We start from the raw sequence: 27,443 nt of genomic DNA on the forward strand, positions 1-27,443 counted from the left end.
AGGTTTCCAACGCCAGGGACATGGCAGGAGAGTGTTAGAGAGGTTGCAAAGAGTTTTCTAAGGAGATGCCATGACCTGCACAAAGATCATCAAGGGTAAAGCGCAGGTCATGTAGCACTAGAGACAGAGTGAAGTGCATCTAAAAGAGAAGAACTCTTTAGATGGGCAGAGAATATGTACTTTAAAGTGGAGGCACAAAGTTCATAACTTCATTGCAACTTATTCTATGCAAAGCTCTCTCTCTCTCTCTCAACGAGTGCTAGCTCACTTGGTAGAGCAAGAGCCCCTTGTGTCTAGCTCAGATATGTAGCCCTTAGGGGTCGTTCCCCTAGTCCATATGATGGGTTGGCCAACCTTATCTGACCGGGAAGACTCACCTTAACTGTTGAACTGCCTCCACCTTACAGGTGTGTGTTGTAATTTCAAAATAATAGGTAATTCTCCAAAAACAAAAGAGCGCTCTCTCTCTCTCTCTCTCTCTCTCTCTTTTAGCACGCGCAATTTTCTTTAATAATGTTCAGCATTTTTTTTGAGGAGCCCGACTTAATTAGACAATACAGACGATGAACTCAGACAGCTTCAAGATACACATGCTCTGAGCAGATTAGGGTTTCAATGAATGAAGCAGGTAAGACAGAAGGCCTGCAAGAATGCAAGCTATGTCGTGAAGAAAGTAAGCTGACATGCGTGACTTTGTTTCCATGCTTAGTGCTTTGTCGTGGGGCTTTCCTCGAAGAGGTCGACAATGAGCAGCGGCGACACTTCTTGTGCACGTACTCGAGGCTGGAACTGGGACTGTAAGAAGTCACAGAGACTTGAAAGCAAATCATCTTCTTCAGACGAAGATATGAGTTTCAATTTTGACGATTCTGGCAAGAGTGAGCAGTCTAGTGATGGTGGCTATGCCCCTGAAAAGGAACCTGTAGATCTTGGAAAGACCCTTAGTAGCCTGAATGTGTCACAGGCCATGGAAGGTCATTTTACTGAGAGGGGGGATTTTGCAGTCCTTGGCACAGAAGATGAGGAAATGCACACTAGAGATGCAACCCATGAGAGGCATATGGAGGTTGAGGTGGAGAAAAGCGGAAAACACAAGGATGAACACAGAAGAAGGGAGAAAGATCATGAGAAGCGGTCTAAACGGAAGGAAAAGAGCAAAGACAAACTGTCATCGAGAGAGAACAAGAGAAGGAAAGAAGATGCTGATGACAAAAAGTCTCATGACAAGCATAGGAGGTTTGAAAAGTCTCAGAAATGGGAAAGAGAAGATGATGGTGACTTCTACAAGAGGGAGAAGCATCATGAGAGGGATGATGAGAGAAAGGAGAAACATCGTGCTGATGAGTATTCAGACCATGATAGTTATCGTCGAGACAGGCATTGGGACTCTAGCAGGTCGGGCCATCAAAAAGGCTCTGTAAAGGCGGACAAAGAGAAGGAGGTGAAAAGGGCTAGGGTTGACGGTGAGCAAAGGGCGTCAACGAGAGCAAGGTCCCCTTCGATGTCTCCAAGGGCAAACAAGGGGGGAAGATCACCTTCACCACATCAGAAAGAGGATGATAAAGATCGTTCCAGCAAAGAGAGAGAGGGAAGCTCTCGATACAGGCGTTCTGGGCTCGGAGGGTATTCTCCTCGAAGACGCAGATCAGATGCTGCCATTAGAACCCCATCACCACCTGCAAGGTCTCCTGAAAGGAGAAAAACCAGAGCTTGGGATCTTCCTCCTGTAGGAATGGATAGTGGTGTTGCAGCAGCTATGGCTGCTGCACATCAGGCTGCTGCACAGCAGGCTGCTGCTCTTGCCTCTGTCTCCTCTTTAGTAACGGTTAGTTCCTTCTCTATTAAGCTCTTTGCTTTTCACCAGTAGCCAAGGGTGAATTTCAAGGGTAGGTTTAATAAAGGGATATGGGGTGGAAGGAGGGAGGTAAATTATTGGATCGCTTAGTTCTTGAGAGCTACAGGTATAAATGATGAAGAGTGAAGGTTTTGCATTGATATGGATCTTTCACTAAGTGGTTAATTGGTAAATAGCATGTGCCTAACTAATATTGTGTGAAAAATGGCTGCAATGTTTGTGTCTTGGGTGCATAGTATGTTTTTGAGTTGCACTTTTAAGATCACATGAAAATGATAAGTTGTAGAATGTCTCTCTCTTATTTAGAGGAAAACATGGAGTATGGATTCAGTTGAACGGCTACTTACCCTACCTATCCATGGTGTGGTTCCATGGTCTTTTCGGCCCTTGAGGATGGTGGTCGCTACAGGTTAGAGCCATCAAGGTACAAAGCACCCTTCGCACTTTCCTGATCACTTTGCAGCCCATTCATTTTCCCATTCTGTGGGACACCAAGAGATAGTGTCTCCTTTTTTGAGTATTTTGTGCACATTGGGCAATCCATCGTGCTATGTATTGATAGGGCTTCCTATCGTTGTTGGAGTTTGCAGCGTTGGCTTGATTAGAGAATTTTACATGCTTTCCTTTCATAGTACTGGTCATGCGTTTGGGATCTGGGCATCAGCCGCCACATCTCTTACTTCTTTTGGATGTTAGTTCGTAAGGATTGCCTGTTGGCACTTGGGCTATTGGACTGGCCATGACCTGACTTGTCAGGGATGTACATTACGGATTGCTGAGTGCTTGCGACATTGCTTCTGGGTATGCCGGTATCTCGCCCGTATGCTCATTTTGTCTGGCATGCAGTTTGCATGCTTTCATGTCGAGCTGGTAGTATCAGTGTGACATGAAACGTTTCGTGGTTTCGGTCGTTTCGGGATTTCGAGGTTTTGAAACGTTTTGTTTCATAGCGTCGAAAACATGAAACAGGTTTCATAAACGACATGAAATTATATATTAATAAAATATGATAAATATGTATACAATGTAGCACACATGACTCTAGACTTTAATGTCCGAGAGAGAGAGAGAGAGAGAGAGAGAGAGAGAGAGAGAGAGAGAGAGAGAGAGAGAGAGAGAGAGAGAGAGAGAGAGAGAGAGAGAGAGAGACGTGCTCACTGCTCAGTGCTCACTGCTTAGAAGCGACTTCAAGCGAGCCCGATCAAAGAGATGTTCAGTATTGATGAAAGTTAAAACACAGCCATTAGTTTCATGAATCATAATTGATGCATCATTGATTCATTTAGCAAAGTATTTCTATTGAACAAAGTTCAAACTTAATTCAATGTCACAAACCATAGGTTTTAGGGACCATAATTATCTGTTAACTAGAGCTAGACCTCAAGAAAAAGGAAAAAAAACCCCAATTTGAAACGTTTTATAAAAACTGCATGTTTGTTTCATGCGTTTCGGCAAAACGTTTCATAGGTTTCGGGGTTTCATCTGCATGAAACGCGTTTTTTATGTCACACTGGCTGGTATGCAGCATGGCTTTGTGATTCGGCACTTGTTCTTCGGGGTCGCACTTGCTGTAGGGGACAGCAACAGATCCGGTTCTCTTGCTTATAGACTTGGGATACAGACGGGACACGGTGGACAATGCTGCCTTCCACGGTGCATGATTTCAACTCCCTGCAACCCCCCTGCCCCCCCTTTCCCCTTTGTATCCCTTTTTCTTGTTTTGTTGTTTCTTTTGTTTTTTGTTGATTGTCTTTCGCTTGTATGCTGCTCGAGTAGTGTTGGTGAGTCAGCCGCAACTTGTTTTTGTTTTCTTTGTTTCTTCTTTGCGTTTGTTTTCCCGTTTGTTTTTCTCCTTTCGTATATGGGTTGTGTGGGTGTGTGCCTATGCGAGAGTTGTTTTGTTCTTTTTTCATCGTCTTCTTTTTTCTTTTCTTCTTGTTTTGATCTAGACTCACGTAAGCCGCTATCCTAGTAGGCATAGCAGCAAAAATGCGCTTATTTTATTTGAAATACGGGACATCCCGTATCAAAACGTATAGCACTTCTCTAGATGTATTCTATTCTAACGTTTTTTGTTACATACCTTAAAACTTCGTGGTTCACATTCATGTACATTAAAGACTCGTTGAGGAGGTGCATGATGCCGCTTTGTTGTCATTATGAAAAAATCATATCTAAAAAAGTTGATGTATTCTATTCTTGATTCCCAAAAACACATTCAGTACGCGTATGAAACATTGCGTATTAAACCCTAGCAGGGAATTTCATCGGGTCGCCATCTTCGGTCCTTTGGTTGCTTTTGGTTGGTTCAGAGGAGGTGAGGCTGCTCTTTATCATGGGTTCTGATGGTGTATCCATTGGGATCAGATTGTTAGCAGATACACACAGTTTTACTCACAATTTAGTGTTGTAGAGGTATGTTGTTTGACATGCAAAGTGGTAGGAGAAAGGCTGTCATCACCACAGCTTTTGGACTTCCTTTAGAGCTACCTTTCATACAATGCCCATTCCTAGGATCCTGAAGGTTCTTTCCCTTAAGAAGAGGGTGCTACAAAGTTCAATTTGAGGCATCGGACGAAGCAAGTTTAGCGTTGGAATAAAATCTTCTCAGCTTCAGTAGAGTGTCACAAGACGGGCACCCCTTGCCAACGCAAAAGAACAGTTTGAACAACTTTAAGCACTTCAATAACAACTGAAATTGAAAGAGAGAGAGAGCACATGCGACACTTATTGGCGGAATTCCACCCTAGAGAGTATTGGCCCCAAACCTTGGCGCCCCTTTCGGTATTTCTTTATATGAACTCAGTATAATGCCGATACTCGCGCTCTACACCTTCTCTTTGAAGCGTGCTAGAGACTGAGCCCTCTGCACATATTTAAAGACCCTTGGGCTCAAAAGCAGTTACATGAAAAGCAGTAAACACAAAAGCATCTGGTCCAAAAGTGCCAAAAGATGCTAGCAAGTTTTGCGGAAATCCGTACAGTGCCCGTCATCAGCGTAAAATGTGGAAATCATACTATCACGTCAGTGCTGTCAGCGAAAATTACGGAAATTTGTACAACTGCCACGTCAGCATGCCAACGTGAAATCCATACAGTTGCCACGTCAGCATGCCAACGTGAAATCCGGGATTCCGTATAGCTTTGCCACGTCATCAGCTCCCCACGCAATTGTCTTGCTTTACTTATTCTCTTTAGGTCACTTGGGCCCTATCGGACGGGGTCCCATAAGTTGGCGAAACAACTTTAAAAATAGACCCACTCGGCGAGGATTTGTAAGTTGGTGCAACTTCTTCTGTTGCTTCTAGGGTTTAGGCCCATCGACCGGGATCTGCAAGTCGGCTCCGTTCTTCAATAGCTTGACACATCAGCAATTTGTGACATCCCCCCTTCTTGATTACAACATATTTGCAAAACAACTCAAGTTAGCTCAAAAATTTCTGAGGGACATTCCGAGGGACAATCCGTTTGCTCTTTTTTTGTGAGGCTGAGGTGGAGGCTGGAGCAAGGACCTTGTCTTGCTGAAGAGGGTCGAATTGGGCCCCGTGGGAACCCAATGCTAAAGGGCAGGAGCCTGAGGAACACTTTGAGTGCTAGGCTGGCGCGGTGGCCCCTGCCGACGTCGATCACAAACCTGCTGCCAGCCCTCCTCTTCTTGAGCCCTAGGCTTGGAGGGTGGCTCTGCCCACGTATTCTGTGACTCTGCCTGTTGCTGCTGGACAGTCCTTGAGGGCTGGGGCTGGGCCTGTGGTGTAGGTTGGGGTCTCCTCCATGGACAGGCCTTCGTAAGATGGCCCATCTGTCGACAAATGAAACACTGATTCGATAGGCCCGAATCCTCCATGCTCTGTCGGAACCAACCCCCACTCACCCGAGGAAGTAGGATGACCTTCGGGAGAGTGTGGGTGTCTCTAACCAGAACATGTAATGAGGGAATGCCGACCGCCTTGGTAGCTATTGAGGCTGCCGTGCGAGGTGTCTCCAGGACAGTCCCAATCTTTGAGCCTATCCTGGACAAAAGTGGTAGGTACTCCCTCCTCAAACCAGGAAAGCAGACGGAGATGGGAAGGTCTGCCTCCTCTACCAGAACATTTGAAGCTGGGTCAAAACCAGTCTCCACTATCGAAAATGGGCTCAAACTGCTCGGATGGTCAAGGGTACCGCGATGACCTTGGACGCCATCTGAGGTCTCAAACTCTATCTAATAGTAGGCGTGTCCGAGGAACTGAACGTCCAAGATCTTGTTGGCGTTCAATCTCTGCGGCTAGGCTCGCTTGCTCTGTCAGGGATAGAGCAAGTCGAATGGTGGGCTGAGCGGGGTCGGGCGAGGGGGCTTCCTGAGAGTCCCTTTGAGGTGGAGCATGAGCGTCCATTAGTGTCTGCTGCGGATTGCCCTGGAGAAGGGCGGAAAGACGAAGACGAGAGGTGGCCCTCTGCTGGCCAAGCACATCGAGAACGTCAAGAGTAATGACGCTTTCAGCCGAGCAAGACCCGAGGCAAGGGGGGTGGGGGCCGGGGCGATGCGGAGGGATCGGGATTGCGAAGCAGGGGCGGGCGAGTTGAAGCGCGGCGGGCTGAGGCTTGGGCTGGCTGCGGTGCTGCGTGTTGGGGCAGAACGCAGGCTGTGGGCAAGCTGGGCAGCGCACTGAGAGTTAGGGGGAGAGCGATGGCGAGAGAGAGGGGAGGCGAGGTGCAGAGCGTAGGCGAGGGGATGAGCGGGGGCAGCAGCGAGCCAAGGTTCCAGATTAACTGATCCTTATTGCGATCATGTCCATAGAATCTCAAGACCGAAATGGAGCAGTCATTTTATCTTTCAAACCTGCACTCAAACACTCACATGTGAGAATACACATAAATCAGATTCATTTCGAGAATTCCCATGTCAAAGAAAAAATAGTGACTTTATTCCATTTGGGTAACCTGTGACAAAGGAGCGGAGTGACTCCCCTCTTGTGCAGTCCTGTCTGCACCAGGTTCAACCTTGTGCTGATCCATGGGATGTTGAAGCTAGACATAAAATCTCAAGGTAAAGTTTCAATATCTGAGGAATATCTGCTAGGTCCTCCTCCTCCATCCACTTCGCATCAATGTCGGAAAGTTCTTGAATTTCACTAAGAATCGTCGTATCACTTTACCGTTCACTTTCCTTTCCTTGTGAGCCAGTCTCGGTTTGGAAACGAGTATGTCCTCGCTCTCTTATACTCTAGGTTGCTCCTCAAGCTCCGTGTCGACTTGCACCTCACCCTTGAAAGGTTTCAATAGACTCACATGAGAAGCATTGTGAATCTTCCAAGTATCTGGCAACTTGAGTCTGAAGGATACATCATTTATCTTCTCTTGAATTTGGAAAGGGTCATAGTACCGCGTTCTTAGCTTCGGAAAAACAACCACTCCTTTCCCTTTCGTTCCTTAGGCATGCCTTCTCAAACCGTAAGAGCACCCAATCATCTTCCTTCAGTTGCAAGTTGCGTCAATTCTTGTTGGTTGCCTTCTTATGCCGTGCTTGAGACTTCTAAGAGCCTCGTGCACTTGTGCAAAAGCTGTATCCAGATCTAGATCATACTGATTTGCTCAAAAATCTTATCCTGGGTCTAGGGAATTCTCTGATCTACCACTTGATTCCCTTTTCGTTTCTTTCCTTGTGCCGTGGGACCTATGGGTAGCTTCGCTAGCTTCCCCTGTTCATTGGCAAGTCAGTCTCAATCATCGGAACTCTGAGAGGCACTTTCATCTGATACCCTTTCTTCTCTGGAATCCTCTAAGGAACTTGCATCTGGCTCCCTTAGCTCGTCGGAACTTTCGTATGTGCTACCATCTGATTCTCCAGAATCTTGTGATGAGTTGTCATCCGGTTTCCTTGATTCATTCTCTTCAATCTGGCGGACTCTTGCCTCGTTGAGGTGGATACTATCCTGTTTGGAAGATAAGTCAATGAGCCAGCATGCATTCCAAATTGTTGCTTAGCATGTCCCATAAGTCACTGAATGGAGTCAGACTTATGGTTCAGACAATAGTCTCAAATCTCTTTTTGGCCAACCACAACAAAACCTGCTCAATCTGGTTTCTTTGGCCAATAAGTATCCCAAAACCTCTGGCAGTAGTCATCTAATGTATCTTTCTTCAAATACCTCAAATGACGCCTTCCCCTCCAAAGAATAAACTGTGTTGTTGTAGGCAAATCTCCACCAAGGGCAAATACGTTTCCCATTGAGTCTTCTAATCCGAAATAGAAGACTTCAACAAATCCAAAGCCAGTGAATTGGCTATCACAAATTACCCATATGACTGGGGGTGGGACGAGGACAAAAAAGGTGGACAATTACACTTTATCAGAACCTTTTCTCTCAGCGGTTGTGTAAAACACAACATTGTTTTCCACATCAAATAGCCGTCCCGTATGGAATAGCTTGCAACTGTCTCTCCACTCTGTATCCGGTGAGAGATATTTGCAAAATCAAGATTTGTGGCGCATTGATCTACCATATCCTCGAAGCTTCGATGATGTATTATGGAAATAGCCAGAACCAAGGGCTTTCGAGACAATGCATATGCCACTAAGTTGTTTAGTCCCTGAACTTGAACTATCTGGAAGTGGAACTGGGACAAGATGTTAGCCCACCACATCTGCTTTTCCGAAAGCTGCTTCTGTGACAAGATGTCACAAAGTGATGACGTGGCGGAGAGCAGAAACCCTAATTTCTGCCAGAAACCCTAAAATTCTTGCAAATCCTAATTTTCGCCAAAAACCCTAAATTCCGGAAATCGCGGAGACGGATTATTAAAAAAAAATAAAATAATTTTTTTTTGTGGAAAATGATGAGAGACGCGAATATTGCTTTTGCTTTTAAAAAAAAAAAAAAAGAGAAAAGACTCTCTAAGAGAGAGAGAGAGAACTGATGCTTTTGATTTTAAAAGCTTTTGGGGCTCTGCTTTTGGGCATCCCTTGTAACCTTTAAATTAGTGGTGAGGGCCTCACTTCTCAGAGCATCTGGACGCAGAGTCTGAGAGTGAAACCCTAACCGCTCTCTTGTACTTTGATGATTGATCAATATAAAAAGAAATACCGAAAGGGGCGCCAGTCTATGGGGCCAATATCTCTAGGCACGGAACTCCGCCGGGCCAGTGCAAATCTATTGTGATCTGTGAATTGTTTTGAAGTGGTTATTTGGTGCTGTCGCGGTTGATTCTTGACTTGGAGTGTCCAAGTTTGTTACAGTGGTATCAGAGCACGGCCGATTTCTCTTTTACGGGAAATCCGATCCTCGAAATTTTTTTTCTGCGGCACCTATGGCTTCAGGCAATGATCAGTCGACTCCCTCTGCATCTGGAGATGCGGGCTGGGATCACAACGAAGATTCAGACAGAGAGTATGGCCCGCCTCGGCCTACTCAGGCGGAGCAAAGAGAGATGGAGCGTCGTCAATTGATTTGTGATGCAACAAAGATGATGCTCAATTTTGCCAAGGACCCGAAGATGGCAAAATATATGAACCAGACCTCTTTGAAAGAGGTACAGATGGAGTGGCAGAGAACCACAACACCACTCCCGAAACCCGCTCTCGAGAAACCTTCTGCCTCCAAGAAATATACGGAGAAGGAACTGGAGAACGTGGTTGATGCACGGATTGCTCAGCTTTTCGACATGCAAAAGAAAGGCAAAAAGCACGGCAAAAAGCAGAACAAAGGTACTGACTTCTCGAGATATTTAGGTCGTCGGTCGACATTTGACAAGGCAAAGAAATTGAAGAAGCGCGTCAAGTTTGAAGACCTACCCAGTTCTTCTTCTTCTTCTTCTGACAGTTCTTCTAGCTCCTCGGATTCGAGCGAAGAAGACAGAAAAAGCAAAAAGCGAAGCAAGGAACAAAGCTTCGGAAAGGGCAAGAAAAAGGCAAAGAAGGCTACATCTCGCCCAGAGACTGACAGTTCTACTGAGGACTCGTCTACAGACAGCTCAGATTCCGATGACGGAAAGTTTTATGCGAACAAGAAGAATTTTTACAAAGCCAACCAGTATGACTTTCTCGAAGATAAAAGCAAGAAAGTCCGAGAGTTTAAGGAAGGTGGCCACTCGATCAAGTTTGATACTTTTCAAGATACTCAGATGCTTCGAAGGCTTTGTCTTTTATACAACAGTTTGACATCGCTTTCGCGGGAGGACGCTATTCAGAGCACTCCAAGATTCGGAGAGCTACCTCTTACTTTAAGGGGAATGCTCGTACTTGGTGGTCCACGCTTCTATTAAGCAAGACTGTGCAAGTTACATGGTTGAAATTCAAGAGGCTTTTTATTTCTTCTTGGTTGACTCAAGAGTTTGAGCGAGATATACGAGCTGCTTGGAACCATCTTCGGATGACCAAGAGCGATACAGTGAATTCTTATTGTGAAAGATTCTGGAGCTCTTTTCTACCCGCCTCTTCATTCAAGAAGATCTCGTTCAGAGAACAGTTTGAGTGGTTTACCTTGGGTCTACCTACAGAGATCCGAGATCACTGCTTGGAACAGAAGTCGGCTTCTATTCAGGAGTTGATGAGTCATGCGAAGCGGGGCTTTGCCATTCACTCTGGTAGTCTGACCTACCCCACAGATGAGGCAATGACACAACGAGCCGAACAGACTTCTGGGAATGAAAGTAGAATGAAAAAGAGCAACCCAGAGAAAAAAAAAAAAAAGGATGCACGACCCAAGCTTACTCCTGAGGAGAGAGCTCGCTTCATCAGAGAGGGGAAGTGCTTTGGATGCGGGGAACATGGACATATTTCCGCGAAGTGCCCTGATACGGCACAGAAAGAACAGCATGATAAAGACGACGACAGGTCTGAGAGTTCGAGAGCAGCTGAGGAATGTGGCAGAAAAGGCAGATAGAAAAGCAGAACTGGTACCACATGGCGTGGGACCTGCACCGAATCTAATGAATGAAAGTACAAACTTTGCCGCTATCGGGGCAAAGCGAAGGATCAGGAAGCTCTTTTGAAGGAGCCAAGGCCAACTTCTTTTCACTTTGAATTGGCAGCTCGATTTGGAACTACGCTCGACAGACTGATGCCACAGGCGGAGGTAGTTCGACTGGCACCCGGATGGGATGTTGCCATTACACCGAGCATTGGCAAACTTCGTTTGCAATGACAGGGGTGTTCAGGGCACGTGAGTGACGTTCTACTCGGGATCCCTAGGTACCACAAGAACTACGTCGTGGTTGACTACCGGGCCGAGAAAGCGACTTTGATAAATGAAGGGTTTAGAGATTGTACTTGATGAACTTCAGTTTTCTTACTCATTCTTTTGGGAGAACTGAACGATGGATAAAGGTTGAATATGTTTTGACCTGAAGAAAAGAATGCCAAGATTTTTTTTCTCCACGCTCATGCCGATTGCTTTTGAGAGGGCCTGAAGATCATACCATTGATCTGATATCTGGAAGCACGCCACCGAATCGACCACCTTATCGTGTGAGCCGAGTACAAAATGAAAAGATTATGAACTCAGTGAAAGACCTCTTGGAAAAGGGTCTTGTCCAGCCTAGTACTTCACCGTATTGCTCTCCAGTGTTGTTGGTTTTGAAGAAAGACGGATCTTGGAGAATGTGCATCGATTATAGCACTCTCAACGAAATCACCATCAAGAACAGATTTCCGATTCCTAGGATCGATGATATACTCAACAGGTTACAGGGATCCTCGTGCTTTAGCAGGATTGACTTGAAGAGTGGATATCATCAGATCAGGATAGCACCAAGAGATGTCTACAAGACAGCTTTTCGGACGACTTTTGGGTTATTTGAGTTTTTGGTGATGCCTTTTGGCTTAACCTATGCTCCTGCGACATTTAACCGGATGATGGACAGGATTTTTCGAGAGTACAGACTATTTGTTGGCACTTTCTTTGACGACATCATTGTTTTCTCCAAGAATGAGGCAGAACATAGAGATCATCTGCTTCAAGTCTTTCAGGCATTACGAGATCACACGTTAGTGATTAATGCAAAGAAAAGTGAATTTTTCCTACTAGAGATACATTTTTTGGGACACATTGTGTCAACAGCAGGAGTGCAAATGAACCCGGCCAAGATAGAGACTATCCGTGATTGGCCCGATTTGAGGAATGTCCATGAAGTTAGAAGCTTCTTGGGACTGTGTTCGTACTACAGGCGGTTCATACGAAAGTTTGCAGAGGTTGCTTCCCCTTTGCATACCTTGACACAGAAAGGAGTACCTTTTTCGTGGGGACCCACAGAGGTGACTGCCTTTCGGACATTGAAAGAGAAATTGACTACGAGACCTATTTTGACTTTGCCGGAATTGCAGAAGTCATTTGAAGTATATTGTGATGCTTGTGGTCGTAGTCTGGGTGCGGTCTTGCTGCAAGAAGGCCATGTCATAGCTTACGAGAGCCGTTTGTTCTCTAGGCCGGAGATGACAGCACAGATCTATGGGAAAGAGCTTTTGGCGGTTATCCATGCTCTTACTCAGTGGCGGCATTACCTACTCGGAGCGGATTTTACTGTCTTTACAAACCATCAGAGTTTGCGCTACTTCTTGTTACAAAAGCAGCTTTCGGAAAAGCTGCAGATGCGGTGGGTGAACATCTTGTCACAGTTCCACTTCCAGATTGTCCATGTGCAGGGACAGAAGAATGTGGTGGCAGATGCTTTGTCTCTGAAACCGTTGGTTCTGGCTATTTCCGCGATACATCATAGGAGCTTCGAGGATATGGTCGATCAGTATGCCACAGATACAGGTTTTGCAGATATTTTCACACGGATACGGGATGGGGAGACAGTAGCTGGATACACCCTTCGGGAAGGCTACTTGATGAAAAAGACTATGTTGTGAGTTACACAGCCGTTGAGGGAAAAGGTTATGATCGATTGCCACTGTCCACCTTTTACGGGTCACCGCGGCATTGCTACCACCATGAGAGGGGTAGAGAGAGATTTCTTTTGGCGGAGACTGAAGAAGGATATGGAAGAGTTTGTGCGCAGTTGCTTGGTATGCCAGAAGGTCAAGTTTGACAGGCATAAGGCACAGGGATTGTTACAGCCTTTACCCAAACCCACCCGCCCCTCGGAAAATATTGAAATGGATTTCATTTTTTTTGATCTCCCAAGAATACAGAATGATCACGATGATTTTCCGATTACATGGCACGCCTGAGACGATTGTCTCCGACAGAGACCCCATATTTATGAGTTTGTTTTGGAAGGCAATTTGGGAGAACATTGGCACGCGGTTGCAATTCTCGTCATCGTTCCACTTGCAGACTGACGGGCAATCTGAGATTGCCAATTCAGTGATTTTAGATTTATTGAAGTCTTGTATCTCGCATCAGAAGACTCAATGGGAAAAGAACTTACCTTTGGTGGAATTTGCCTACAATAACACGATACACTCTTCGACGGGGAAGACGCCATGAGAGATTGTTGAAACTGCTGCGAAGGTTCCATCCTTCATGAGCACGAAAGATTAGAAATTTGAAGCTGATGAATATTCGCGAGACTTGGATACGGCTTTTGCCAAGGTTCGCGAGACTTTGCAGGAGTCTCAAGAACGACAGAAAAAGGCAGCAGATCGCCATCGTCGCGACTGGAAACTGAAGGAGCATGATTGGGTGCTCTTACTTTTGAGAAGGCACACCTAAGAAAGAAAAAGGGAAAGGAGAGGCTTTTTCCAAAGCTTAGTATGTGATACTACGGACCTTTCCAGATTACTGACAAGATAAATGATGTCTCCTTCCGATTGAAACTGCCAGATACTTGGAGGATTCACAATGCATTGCATGTGAGTCTCTTGAAACCTGTTAAGGGTGATGTGCCTGATGATGGGGAGCCTGACGAGCAACCCAAAGTGGAAGAAAACGAGGAGATCCTTGTTCCTGAACAGATTTTGGCACATAATGATACGAAGAAAGGTAAAGTCCGAAGGGGGGTTCTTGGTTAAGTTCAAGAACTTTCCTGCATTTGATGCGAAGTGGATGGAGGAGGAGGACCTAGCAGATACTCCTCGGATTGTGAAACTTTACCTCGATGTTTTGGTTTAGCATAGTCTACTCCAAACGGAACCCAGAACTCAGCTTGGCCGAAGATCTGGTGCAGTGGGATGCACAAGAGGGGAGTTACTCCGCTCCTTTGTCAACAGATGCCTCGATTTTGATACTAAAGTCACTGATATCTCTTTGAGCTTCAGGGATACTGAGAGCTGACAGTATTCTGCTGGATGACTTTATGAAATGGAATTCTTGATTATGATACTGATTTGTTCTTGACTTCTTGTGAGTGCAGGAACTGATAGCCGAAATGATTGCAGCATTTTTGGTTTGATTGATCTCGAATAGACATGGTTGCAATAGGGGTTAGTCAATCGGACATCGATGAGGTCCCGATTGGACCTAGATGTGATTGCTAGCTACATTGCCGATAAATCATGGTCTAAGATCCGAATGAATGTTGAATGTCATGTGATGTCCTGTGATGTTTGGTGATGTCCTGTGATGTCGTGTGATGTGACTGTCGATTTTGTACATGTGCTAGATGTGCGTTCCTAGTACGTAGGTACTAACAGTCAGTGTCTGCTAAGACGGTTTATGGCTTTTGTCGGTTTTGCAGGCGTAATCGCGGTCGATTACAATGCTTTCAAGAGGGGGGTATGTCACAAAGTGATGACGTGGCGGAGAGCAGAAACCCTAATTTTTGCCAGAAACCCTAAAATTCCTGCAAACCCTAATTTTCGCCAAAAACCCTAAATTCCGGAAATCGCGGAGACGGATTATTAAAATTTTTTTTTTTTTAATAATTTTGGAAAATGATGAGAGACGCGAATATTGCTTTTGCTTTTTAAAAAAAAAAAAAAGAGAAAAGACTCTCTAAGAGAGAGAGAGAGAACTGATGCTTTTGATTTTAAAAGCTTTTGGGGCTCTGCTTTTGGGCATCCCTTGTAACCTTTAAATTAGTGGTGAGGGCCTCACTTCTCAGAGCATCTGGACGCAGAGTCTGAGAGTGAAACCCTAACCGCTCTCTTGTACTTTGATGATTGATCAATATAAAAAGAAATACCGAAAGGGGCGCCAGTCTATGGGGCCAATATCTCTAGGCACGGAACTCCGCCGGGCCAGTGCAAATCTATTGTGATCTGTGAATTGTTTTGAAGTGGTTATTTGGTGCTGTCGCGGTTGATTCTTGACTTGGAGTGTCCAAGTTTGTTACACAAGAAGTAACGTAAACTGTCATGATCTATAAAGACGGTAAAGTCTGCTTCGAGTAGATAGTGTCGCCTGTGCATGGATAACTGCCAATAGCTGCTCCTCGTAAATGTGTGCAACCAATTTAGGACGTGAAAACATCTTGCTCTCGTAGGCTATGACATGACCTTCTTGCATCAAGATTGCTCCCAGACTGCGATCACAAGCATCACAGTAAACTTCGAATGGCTTTTCTAAGTCTGGCAAGGCCAACACTGGTCTCGTTGTCAGCTTTTCCATGAGAGTTTGAAAGGCTGCAATCTCTGTCGGTCCCAAGTAAAAGGAACTCCTTTCTGAGTCAGCATATGCAGAGGAGAAGCTATCTTTGCAAATTTCTGAATGAATCGCCGATAATATGAGCACAAGCCTAGAAAGCTTCGAACCTCATGAACATTCTTCAAATTAGGCCAATCACGAATAGTCTCCATTTTGGTATTGGCCATCTTTACCCCTTCTACTGAGACCGTGTCCCAAGAATTGTATCTCAGGCAAAAAAAGTCTCTCTTTTTCGCATTTATAACCAACTGATGCCTCCGCAGTGCCTAGAAAACTTGCAATAGGTGGTGTCTGTGTTCTGCTTGATTCTTGGAGAGGACGATAATGCCGTCAAAGAAAGTGCCTACAAATGATCAGTTATCTTTAAAAATCCTATCCATCATGCGGTTGAATGTACCTGGAGATTTTGTATGGCCAAATGGCTTCACCAAATATTCATACAAACTCAAAAGTCGTCTTGAAAGCTGTCTTGTAGACGTCTCTAGGAGCAATTCAGATGTGAGGATAACCACTCTTTAGATCAATTCGGCAAGTAGAATCTTGAAGTTTGTCAAGTATATCATCGATCCTCAGAATGGGGAATCTGTTCTAGTTCATTATTTCTTTATTTTGGGCTCGGCTAGGTTGGTAAGATGGTCGGTTCGGTGGTGTACTATCCGGAATCAAATCAATTGTGTGATTTTCAAGACGTGAAGGAGGCAACTCGCCTGGTAAGCCCTCAGAGAAACAATCAACGTGAGCTTGCAAAAAAGCTTGTCGTTCTTGTTTTTGAGGTCTGACATATTTGACCTTTTCATTCAATTCTTTCAAGAAGATCGAATAGGCAAAAAAAAAACTAGATTTCATCAAGGGGGACGGACTCGCCTTTCAGTTTTCCATCAAGTACAATCTCTTTGGCCTTCTCATTCTTCAAGATGGCTTTCCCTGCCCTATAATCGACCACGGCATTGTTCTTGGGGAACCAAGGGATTCCTTAGAGGATGTCACACCCTTCCAAAGGCATGATGTAAAAGTCCTTTTGCCCTAAATACCTGTGACAGTGCAAACGTAGTTTGCCAATGTGATAGGTGTAATGGCAACATCCCATCCGGGTTCTGCTAGAACAACCTCGGCCTGTGGCCCCATTCCCTTGGACGTAATTCCAAATCGAGCCGCCAATTCGGTTGAAGCTGGCCTTGGCTTCTTCCTTAAAGAAGTTAAGGGCTTCTTGGTCTCGCACTTTGCCCCATGCTCTGCAAAGTTCGATACTTTCGTTCACTTGAGCAGGGTCGGCGGTCCCCACAAAATCGGTACCAATTCTGCTTTGTCTTTCCTTTTCTTCCGCACTTGACTGCTGCTCTGTAACTCTCTCTGGCTTATCTTCTGGTGGTTCTCTGGTTCATCTTCTTTTCAAGAGTTCTGTCCCGCACTTTCTGCGAGTACAGGTTCCACTTTTTTGCACTTGTCTGTCCTTTTAGCTTTCCTCTTGACTTGAGAGGAGAATCAATGGCCTCACGCCATCTTGAGCAAAGCTCATCAATCGGGTAATTCTTCAGGTGTTTCGCAAATCTTAGGTCTCTGGAGTACTTGATCAATCTTTTCACAAATGTGTCAATTTGTAGTTGACGTTTGTACTCTACTGTGGCGAACTTCTCTGTCGAAAATTTGCCCAAATCTTTATTCTTTTCTTCAGTTCCCATGTTGGATTTCAACCCTTCTTTGCCTACCCACCGAGAGGTGTTATCTTTGTCAAATTCTCCGCGAGAACCCATGTGTAATTTGGTGTTCGTTATGGCTTATGCCTTGTAAGACAGAGCGATGAAGACGAGAGCGCGCCCAATGCGCGATGAAGTAGGGGTGGGAGTGGCTAATAAGTCCGGGGTAAGGGCACGAAGATTCTTTCAAAAAAAAAAAGCGTGCGCTGCAAAAAGGATCGGATCCTCCGTAGAAGAAGAATCTTTGTGAGCTTTGATACCACTGTAATAACAGGCTTGGACACTCCAAGCGAGAAATCAATAGCAACACACTAGTAGAAACTTAAAAATTAGTGATCTTTAATAAATAAATAAATAAATAAATAAATAAATAAATATATATAGAGAGAGAGAGAGAGAGAGAGAGAGAGAGAGAGAGAGAGAGAGAGAGAGAGAGAGAAATGAAATGTTATATTAACGTCTTCAAAAGGCCATAATGACCTATGAGACCCGAAAGTTACAAAGTGGTGGATCTGATACAAAGTCAGAGTAACAAAATAACCTAATAACCTGAGAGAGAAATGAAATGTTATATTAACGTCTTCAAAAGGCCAAAGTGACCTATGAGACCAGAAAGTTACAATGCGGTGTATCTGATACAAAGTCAGATTAACAAAATAAATTAAACTAGGATAACAAAATATAAATACTGCTGGATCCTAAACTAAGCAGTACAATGTGAAGACAATATGGGAGGGGAGTAGAGATCCATCTTCATCTGCACTCTGGACGACGAAAGAGTATGGCTTGAATCTTTTGCCATAGCCTCCTTCGAAATTGTGTAGCTCCTCTCCTCCCTCGGGGTCGTCTAGATCTCCCTAGCTCCAATGCTCGGTCTATGAGAATGCCAGTAGTGCGGGTAGACCTCTCCACCGTCGCTGGTTGCTCCTCTGTCTGTTCTTCTGGGTGTACAGTATCTAGTGTAAAGAAATCTGTGATCTGTCTCTGGGGATGTCTCTCTTCACCTCTCCTTAGTAAGGTTTCTCTATGCTTGTGTAACTCAAGTAGATAAAGCCCAAGACATCTTTGATCCTCATAACTCATGACCCTAGATAGAGGCCCAAAACCTTCTCTGAATAGACAGTGAAAACGACCTCGTATCTCATAGTACACTGTGCAATGACATATGTAATGTACTTCTGTCTCTGGCTCTAGATGGCATAAGCGGCATATTCTGTTATTTGTTGGTGTCCCTCTGAATCTGCCAGTCTCAATCTCTCGAGCTGATGTGAGGACGTGCGTATCTGGCCAATGGCACAACGCAAACCATGCGAAAGATGCGTGTCCATATAGCTAGGTTGAATTACAAACCCATCCCCCGTGAGGTGGAGAAGATGATCTCTATAGAAAGCCATCTTTGTGCCCAACTCTTGTAACGGCTCTATCCATGTCCTCCTCGTGTCCAACTGGATTAAATCGTGACGGATGAGTCTATTAATCTCTACCCGTGTCAGAGACCTCAAGGGTGTCTGAAGAGAGTATTGAAAAGGAGGCAACCTGTCCATGGTGAAACCATGTGTCTGAAACCATGATGTTATCTGAGCATAGCAGCATGATGTATCCCCGTTAAGAGCTAATTGTCTGGAGGACTCTAGAGCCACCCTGGCATATCTGTCTCTGGTAGTATCCCACAGACTGTGTACAAAGGAGACTGATCTTGTGAGCGCCTCAATCTCCATAGGGGGGGCAGCTAATTCCGCTCGAATGATATCATGCGGTACAGAAACCTTGGCTCTAATCAGCCGCCGAGAGATCATAGATACCAGGGGCTTCTCCATACGCCTCCACCCATCTTGGCCTATAGAAGGTCCCCAAACCTACACCCATATAACATAGTAGAGGCAACCAAAGTATCAAAGAGCCATAACTTTGTCCTAGGTTCCTGGAACTGAACCTGTGAACACATCCTCTCCATTCCTCCCAGAGCCGCACCAGCTCTAGTTAGTCTAGTCTCTGCTGCTCTTCTCAAGGAAAATCTCGGCCCAGTAAAGACTACCCCCAGGTAAGTGTATGCATCTGTATACTCCACAATCTCCTGACCATATTTGAAAGTGGGTACTGATCTCCTGACCCATTGCGTTGTGGTGTTAAACACCATAACCTTGGTTTTACCTAGGTTTACACACAATCCACTATCCTCTGCAAAATTGCGTAGTGCATCCAACTATCGTTGCATACCTTCTGGTGAGTCAGATATCAACACAATATCATTAGCATATAGCAACAATGGGATCCACGTCCCTGCCAGCTGTGCACCTCTGCCACCCTCTCTATCGATGTAATCAGACACCTCATCAACATACATACCAAATAGAGTAGGAGACAATGGGCCCTGTTTCACTCCAATGGTAGAGTGAACTAAATCAGATACCCCTTCCGGAGTGCGTACTCGTCCCATCACTCATCTGTACAAAGCCATAATCCCCCAAATCACCTCTATGGGCACCCCCATCTCCTTTAGTATGCGCATCAATCGAGCTCTTGGTACCATGTCAAATGCTTTACGAAAGTCCACAAAGCTACAATATATTTGTCTCCCACGTGCTCTGCCCTCCTCAATGATGGCCCTGAGTGTCAGAATATGATCAAGAGTGGAGAAACCCCTCCTGAAGCCGGCTTGACCCTTTGCTCGTACCCCCTCGCCCTCTGCCCAATTACTCAAGTGTTGCTCCAGGATGGATGCATACGACCGTGCCAATGTGTGTCCAACCATGATAGTGCGGTAGTTCCCAGGCTCTGTAGGGTCACCAGCCTTGAAGATGGGCACAATATTAGACAATCTCCAAGTCTCAGGTAATCCCTCACACATGGCACGATTGAACAACATTGCGAGAACCTCCATCAGCATATCCCTGGCATGTATAAAGTGCTCCGATACTAGATTGTCATGATCATATGCCTTCCCGATCTTCATTCTGTCGATGGCCCTTTGTACCATCTCAGGTGTAAAGAAAGTGCTCGTAGCTTGGCAAGGCTTGGTAGGGTCTGGAAGGGGTTCCTGTCCAGGAACCGTATATAATGATGTCGCATATTGGCTCCACACCTTAGGTGAAGTAATCACTGGGGGAGGGGAGTGCTCATGGAAGAGACGCCATGCCTCTCCCGAGTCCCTACTCAAGAACATCTGATACAAGTCTCGCTCCATTTGGCCTAGGTAAGCTCCCTTCTTCCGTCGCATAAGGCGTCGGAAAGCAATCCGAGACTGTCTGTAAGTGATGACTCCTAAAAGATGATCCCTCTGAAGCTGGTCCCTCATCTCTCTGCACTCTTCATCATACCAACTATTCTGGGGCATGCTCCTAGAATGTCGTCTCTTGCCCGGCTGAGTGTGTGGGTATGCCACTGATGCAGCCTCGTGCAATGTCTCAGTCAGTAGCGTGGTGCACTCCTCCACTGAGAGGCTTGTACCATTTGTGCCAGCTGGGCCTTCCAATAGACGGTCCCAGATCTCCTCTGAATAAACGAAATCAATCTCTGGAGTAAATGTATAGCGCGTGTGTGACCTGCCTCCTGATGTCTGGGTTGTACTATACTGAAATTTAACGGATAGTGTCAAGAGAGCATGGTCTACTGCTATACCCACTGGCCTGGCTCCCACTGTGAAATCCTGAATGCAGGGGATAAAGCTCGGTTGTGTCATAACATAATCCACTGTACTGGCCCCATGTCTATGTGGAAAGCATGTGAAACCGGCTGCTCCAGGAAATCGCTTTAAGCCATTAAGTATGGCTAATCCATGTGTAGTCGTCATTTCCATGAGGTATCTCCCATACTCCGTTTGCTCTCTGTCATCTGAGCATCTGTCAAGTCCCAACTCACCCACATTCAGCTCTCTAAGCATCTCATCTGAAGTGTCGTAGAAGACTGTCTGCGAGTTGCCCGTTCGGGCATTAAAGTCCCCTAGGAGAATGATATCACCATCCCTAGAAAACTCCCAAATGTCATCATCTAGGATAGAGAAAGGCGCCTGCCCTCTGGATGTGGCATACATTGATGTACTGAGAGGAAAGTAACATATGGCAATATATAGGAATCGACCTGTGTCAGGTCTCAGTCTCACCCACTTATATCTAGCATGATCATCTCTTCGTACAATATGCAGTAATGGTTGTAGTTCCTCTCTGAATAGCACTGCTACTCCTCCTGAACCTCTACTCTCGTTCTCAGATCTCGCATTTGTCCTGTGAGCTGTTTCCCATATGTATCCCACCACATGTGGCATTACCTGTCCAGGGGCCTGATGAGTCTCTGAGAAGAACACAATATCCTTGTCTTTGAAACTCTCCTCAAATGCGCCCACGTCCAACCTCATAGACCCATTACAGTTCCAGGTAGCCATCTTCAGTGTGGTCCCATAGGTCTCGCACCGTCATGCAATACGCCGCTCTAAAATCACCACCGGTCCATCTTTGTAGAAGGCTATCTTTCCCTTCTCCCTTGCCGCTGTAATCTCTGGCATTACCTCTCTCATATGTGCGAGCTGTGAGAGAGTCAGGTCATCACCGAGGAAAATACCTGTCTTTTTGAGAGTAGGCCTCTTCTGTTGGGGTATAAAGCCCAATGTGGTCGCCCAGGTAAGTGGACGGGCCGCCAGGTATGTACACATATTCTTTTGTAAAAACCTAATAAGAACTCACTATGCTCTCTCTACACATTACAGTAGAGCGAGTTCACCATATCGTCTTGCTCTTCTTCTCGCACTCTCTCTCGCGTCGCACTTCCGCTCGTACTCCTTGAACTGGTATCAGAGCTCAGATCGAGGCTCGGGGCAGCACTGCAGGAGGCTAGAGTCAGCAACTCAGATTGGAGTGAAATTCGACAGGCGAAGACACGGCCCCAAATCTCGTGGGTAAGCCCGAAGGGCTTGGTGTTGTCAGAATTTCATTCTGAGGTCATCTCGGCCACCGTTCGGCTTCGACAAAGGTCTGCGCAAGCCATTTTCGACTACGTGGTCTCGACGGGTGCAGATCCGACTCTACAAATTTGGGGTTTTCGGCCTACGACTGCAGGTGTTGAGGATATCGACACTCCCAGAGTGCTGATTTGTGGTTGTCTACACATCGAAGGACGGCTCACAGTTCTTGGAGGCGTGTCACATACGACACGGGCGCATCTACACACAGACTGTAGGCGACATCCACTAGTTCATCAGGTAGCTTGTGTTTGCTGCTTGATATTCCAGATTTCATCCTGACATTGCAGGTACTTCCACATGGGATGTATTGTTAGAGATGATGTATGTCTGTTGAGGGTTTGCTGGCTGTGAGTCACGTAGCAAACAACCGCCGTAGCGGTTACAACATACAGTGGGAAATTTGTGGATGTATGACTTTGTGGGAAGTCTATGTACTGTCAGATTTACTGCAGCCTTTGTTGAGGGTCGAGTGAGGTTTTATTGAGCTGGGGGATTCTCGAATGTTGAGATCCTTTCGGTGATACAGGTCTTGGAGTGATCCCTCGAGCACCCTTAGATAGGCAGTTAGGATGTATTGACTGTGAGTTAGACAGTTGGGATTGCATCTTTGCTTTACTGCCGTTGAGGCATTGTCATAGTCTATGCTTACAGGACAGTGACAGGACTGTGAGAGACAGTACAGGTGCAGGACAGGTTTACCCGCAGCTTACAGTGTCAGAGAGACAATGTTTTTTGAGCTGTTTTTTGGTCTGTTTTTTGAGTACACCAGAGCCATTTTACAAAGGAGACTCTGCCGAAATTTATGCAGAATCTGAAGCTTTCTTGGTTCATTTGACAGGTTGATATTGGTTCAGAGGTCAGTTTACAGGGGAAACTCCGCCGAATTTTTCCCAGGAAAGTAAACCATTGTGAAGCGTAGCTATGGCTGGATCACAGGACACTGCCCTTTACAATATCAAGAAGCTGGATGGAAGCAATTTCCCATTGTGGAAGAAGCAGATTTGGCACGTGTTGGTACAAAAGAAGCAGATAAAACCTATAAAGCTCAAGGGGATAAAACCAGAAGATATGGACGAAGATGAATGGAGCGAAATGGATGAATTGGCACTTTCTACCATTATGTTGACTTTGGCAGAAAGCGTTTACTTCAATGTAGCAGACGAGATGTCGGCTTATCAAGCATGGTTAAAGCTGAGTGATCTTTATGAGAAGCAGAGTGCAGCTTCATAGGTATACTGGCTTAAGAAGCTTGTTGACTTGAAGATGAAAGAAGGGACACCTATGTCCAATCATCTGAATGAATTCAACACAATCTATAGTCAGTTGTCAGCTCAAGGTGTCAAGTTTGATGAACCTGTTAGAGCTATGTTCTTGTTGATCACATTGTCGGAAAGTTGGGACACTTCTTGCACAGCTTTGAGTAATTCTGCACCTCCAGATGGTTTGAACATAGTAGGTGTAGAAGGAAGTCTGCTTACTGAAGAAACCAATAGAAAGACAATGGACAAAGGCAAAGGAACAGCCTTAGTTGTCAGGGGAAGGACCAAAGAAAAGTACAAAGGTGGAAAGAGGAATCAGTCTCGTAGCAAGTCCCGCAGTGCTAAAGGCAAGAGTGACATAGAATGCTACCATTGTGGCAAGAAGGGTCACATGAAAAGAGACTGCATAGAATTGAAATCAGAAAAAGGCAAAGAGAAAGCTGAAGACCATGGTGAGAAGAACAAGTCCTCAGTGAAGATTCAAGAAATAAATGTGACAAACATTGTTGCAGAGGATGACAGTCTAGTGTCAGGAGACATCTACTTCTTGAAGAATACAATGGACTCAGCTCTTCTTACAGCATCTGATGGAAATGCACTGAGTGACTGGATTATAGACTCAGGGGCATCACTTCATGTGTCTCCAAACAAGGAGTGGTTTACCTCTTCTGTGACCACTAAAGATCATGTTCGGCTAGGCAATGGACAGACATGTGAGATCTTAGGTGTTGGAGATGTTCAATTGAAGTTTGAGAATGGCTCTTCTTTCACGCTGAAGAATGTGAGACATGTTCCCACAATTACAAAGAGCTTGATCAGCACAGGTTTACTTGATGATGCTGGCTACGTCACCACTTTTGGACAGAACATGTGGAAGATATCCAAGGGTTCTATGACAGTAGCACATGGAGTAAAGTCTGGAGGACTTTACATGATTTATGTATCAAATGTCTCTAAAAATGTAATCAATGTAACCGAGCAGCCGAACGTTTCTTTGTGGCATAGCCGGTTAGGACATATGTCCAAGAAGGGAATGGAAATCTTGTCTCGTTCTGGTTATTTGCCTGCCTTTTCATTTAATGATTTTGAATTCTGTGAACATTGTCTGTATGGTAAGCAAACACAGCAGCCACATAAGCATAGAAGCAGTAGAAGAGATACACAGTTGGCACTTGTTCATAGTGATTTGTGTGGACCTATGCCTAACCTATCTCTGGGGGGAGCTTCTTACTTTATGACATTTATAGATGATTACTCAAGGAAAGTATGGGTTTACTTCCTCAAGCACAAGGATGAAGCGTTTAGTGTTTTCAAAACGTTTGTGACACTTGTGGAGAATCAGAGTGACAAGAAGCTTAAATGCTTACGCACTGACAATGGTGGAGAGTATGTTTCAAAGGCCTTTCAGGACTTTTGTGAGTCAAAAGGTATAAAACGTGAACTTACTGCTCCTTACAATCCTCCTCTAAATGGTGTTGCTTAGAGGATGAATAGGACCATACAAGAGAAGGTCACAAGTATGTTGCATAATGCACAACTGCCAAATGGGTTTTGGGCTGAAGCTGTATCAACAGTTGTTCATCTTGTAAATAGATCTCCTAGCAAGGTTTTGCAGAAGGATTCAGTGCCAGAGATGGTATGGTCAGGCAAAATGCCCTCATACAAGCATCTCAGAGTCTTTGGCTGTGAGGCATATACTCACGTTCCAAAGGAATTTAGGAACAAACTTGAGCCAAAGAGTAGAAAGTGCATCTTTCTAGGCTTTGGGATCCCGAATCCAGAAAGGTTGTCCGCAGCAATGATGTTCACTTTAATGAATCCAAATATCATTCTAAACCAGAGAGGGTTGAGGAGATTAGAAGAGTTGTCTTCCAAGAAGATGGACCTGCACGTGCAAGACAAAATGTCAGGGCTCAAGAGGAGCAAGGACAGGATAGAGTGGAACCACAAGTTGTGGCTGAGCCTGAGCCACCTATTGTGCGTAGATCTGGACGTGTCACGCGACCTCCTGATAGGTTTGTTCCATCTATGAACTATGTCATGTTGACTGATTGCAATGAGCCTTCATGTTACAAGGAAGCAGTGCAAATGAAGGACTTCGGGAATTGGCAATTGGCCATGCAGTCAGAGATGACAACTGTGCATAAAAACCAGACATGGAAGCTAGTTAAATTACCGCGGGGCAAAAAGGCTCTACCTTGTAAATGGGTTTACAGGTATAAGATCACCGCTCATGATAGTCAGCCAAAGTACAAAGCAAGGCTTGTTGCCAAGGGCTTTAAGCAAGAACAAGGCATTGACTTTGATGAAGTCTTCTCTCCGGTGGTCAAGATGACTACATTGAGATGCTTTCTTGCATTGGTTGCCATATTAGATTTGGTGTTGCACCAAATGGATGTCAAGACAACGTTCTTGCATGGTGATTTAGATGTGGAAATTTACATGCAACAGCCAGAAGGGTTTGTTGAGAAAGGCAAGGAAGATTGGGTATGCCAGTTGTTAAAGAGTCTTTATGGCTTAAAACAATCACCGAGGGCATGGTACCATAAATTCCACAAGTTTATGCTTTCTCAAGGCTACAAACGTAGTGAGTTCGATCACTGTCTATATACAAAGAAGACTAAGGATGGTAGTTGGTTGATCCTTATTTTGTATGTGGATGACATGTTGATTGCTGGCAAGCACTTGAAAGAAATTTCAGCTTTGAAGTCAAAGATGGCAAAATCGTTTGACATGAAAGACATGGGTGAGGCAAGTCATATACTTGGTATGCGCATTGAGAGAGACAGATCAAAGAAGTTGATTTGGTTATCTCAAACAGAGTATATTGACAAGGTTTTGCAACGTTTCAATATGGAGAAGGGAAAGGCATTGAGTGTTCCATTGCCACCATATGTGAAACTTAGCAAACAAGATTGTCCCGTGTCTGAGGAAGAACAGGCTGAAATGGATAAGATTCCATATGCGTCTGCAGTGGGTAATTTGATGTATGCAATGATTGCTACTCGCCCAGACATTGCATTTGCAGTGGGAGTAGTAAGTCGATACATGTCAAACCCAGGCAAGAAACATTGGGAGGCAGTGAAAGGAATATTGAGATACCTGAAAGCTACAAAGAGTATGCGTATATGCTATGGGAGTCAGGAGCTAAGTGTAAAGGGTTTTACAGACTCAGATTATGCAGGTGACTTAGACAACCGAAGGTCTACGTCAGGGTATGTCTTTACATTGGCTGGTGGAGCAGTATCATGGCGTTCTAGATTACAAGATTGTGTTACTCAGTCTACTACAGAGGCTGAATATGTTGCAGCCAGCATCAAAGGCATGCAAAGAATCAATTTGGCTTAATCGACTAGTAACAGATTTGGGAATCAAAGAAGAGATGCCTGTGTTATATTGTGATAGTCAAAGTGCTATACAATTGGCTCGCAATCCAGTTTATCACTCAAAGACAAAGCATGTGGATGTGAAGTATCATTTCATCAGGGAAATGCTCGAGGATAAGCAACTTCAGCTTGTCAAAGTTCACACCACAGAAAATCCTGCTGATCTACTTACAAAAGGACTTCCCTCTGAGAGCTTTGCGCATTTTCGCACGCAGTTAGGTGTAGGGCAGTACATCACTTCTCTACATCTCTTGTATATTAGCTTGTATAGTAGCTTCTCTCACACTTAAAGTACCACATTGGACTTTAAGTGGGAGGTTGTTGGGGTATAAAGCCCAATGTGGTCGCCCAGGTAAGTGGGCGGGCCGCCAGGTGTGTACACATATTCTTTTGTAAAAACCTAATAAGAACTCACTATGCTCTACACATTACAGTAGAGCGAGTTCACCATATCGTCGTGCTTTCTTCTCGCACTCTCTCTCGCGTCGCACTTCCGCTCGTACTCCTTCATCTTCCTCGAGAATTCCTTCTTCTCTTCCAACGAGGGGAAGCGTAGTATGAGAGCTCTCCCCTCTGAAGACTCACCCGTGCCATCACTTTTCTTACCTACCCTCCATGCCTTTGTGTGCAAAGGCTTTTCCATCCCCATCATGGATGTAAGGCTTGTGACCTCTTTCTCCACATTGTTTATGTCCTTGAGACCGGTCACTCTCACATGCAGTGCTCGCTTCCGCCTTCTTTGTTCCTCTTCGAGAGTCATGTTGATAAGCGTCGGTGTACAAGGAGTTTC

The 27,443-nt window shown here is 45.1% G+C and overlaps 2 protein-coding genes across 3 annotated transcripts in view; one reads left to right on the forward strand and one right to left on the reverse strand.

Annotated features, from left to right (window-relative positions):
- The first annotated feature begins 475 nt into the window (after positions 1 to 475).
- Positions 476 to 27,443, forward strand: part of LOC147430857 (uncharacterized) — a 36,739-nt gene continuing 9,771 nt past the window's right edge. For both annotated transcript variants that reach the window (XM_086493398.1, XM_086493399.1), the window contains exons 1-2: positions 476 to 628; positions 710 to 1,825. In XM_086493398.1, coding sequence (XP_086349524.1) covers positions 620 to 628; positions 710 to 1,825 — 1,125 coding nt within the window. In that variant the 5' untranslated portion in view covers positions 476 to 619. The remainder of the gene's footprint in view (positions 629 to 709; positions 1,826 to 27,443) is intronic.
- LOC147430858 (uncharacterized) lies at positions 19,410 to 21,432 on the reverse strand. The gene has a single exon (XM_086493400.1). It carries the CDS (start codon positions 21,430 to 21,432, stop codon positions 19,495 to 19,497), a length of 1,938 nt encoding a protein of 645 aa, XP_086349526.1. The 3' UTR covers positions 19,410 to 19,494.

This window comes from Adiantum capillus-veneris, chromosome 21 (genome assembly GCF_014529385.1).
Source record: "Adiantum capillus-veneris isolate H3 chromosome 21, ASM1452938v2, whole genome shotgun sequence".
NCBI classification, from domain to species: domain Eukaryota; kingdom Viridiplantae; phylum Streptophyta; class Polypodiopsida; order Polypodiales; family Pteridaceae; genus Adiantum; species Adiantum capillus-veneris.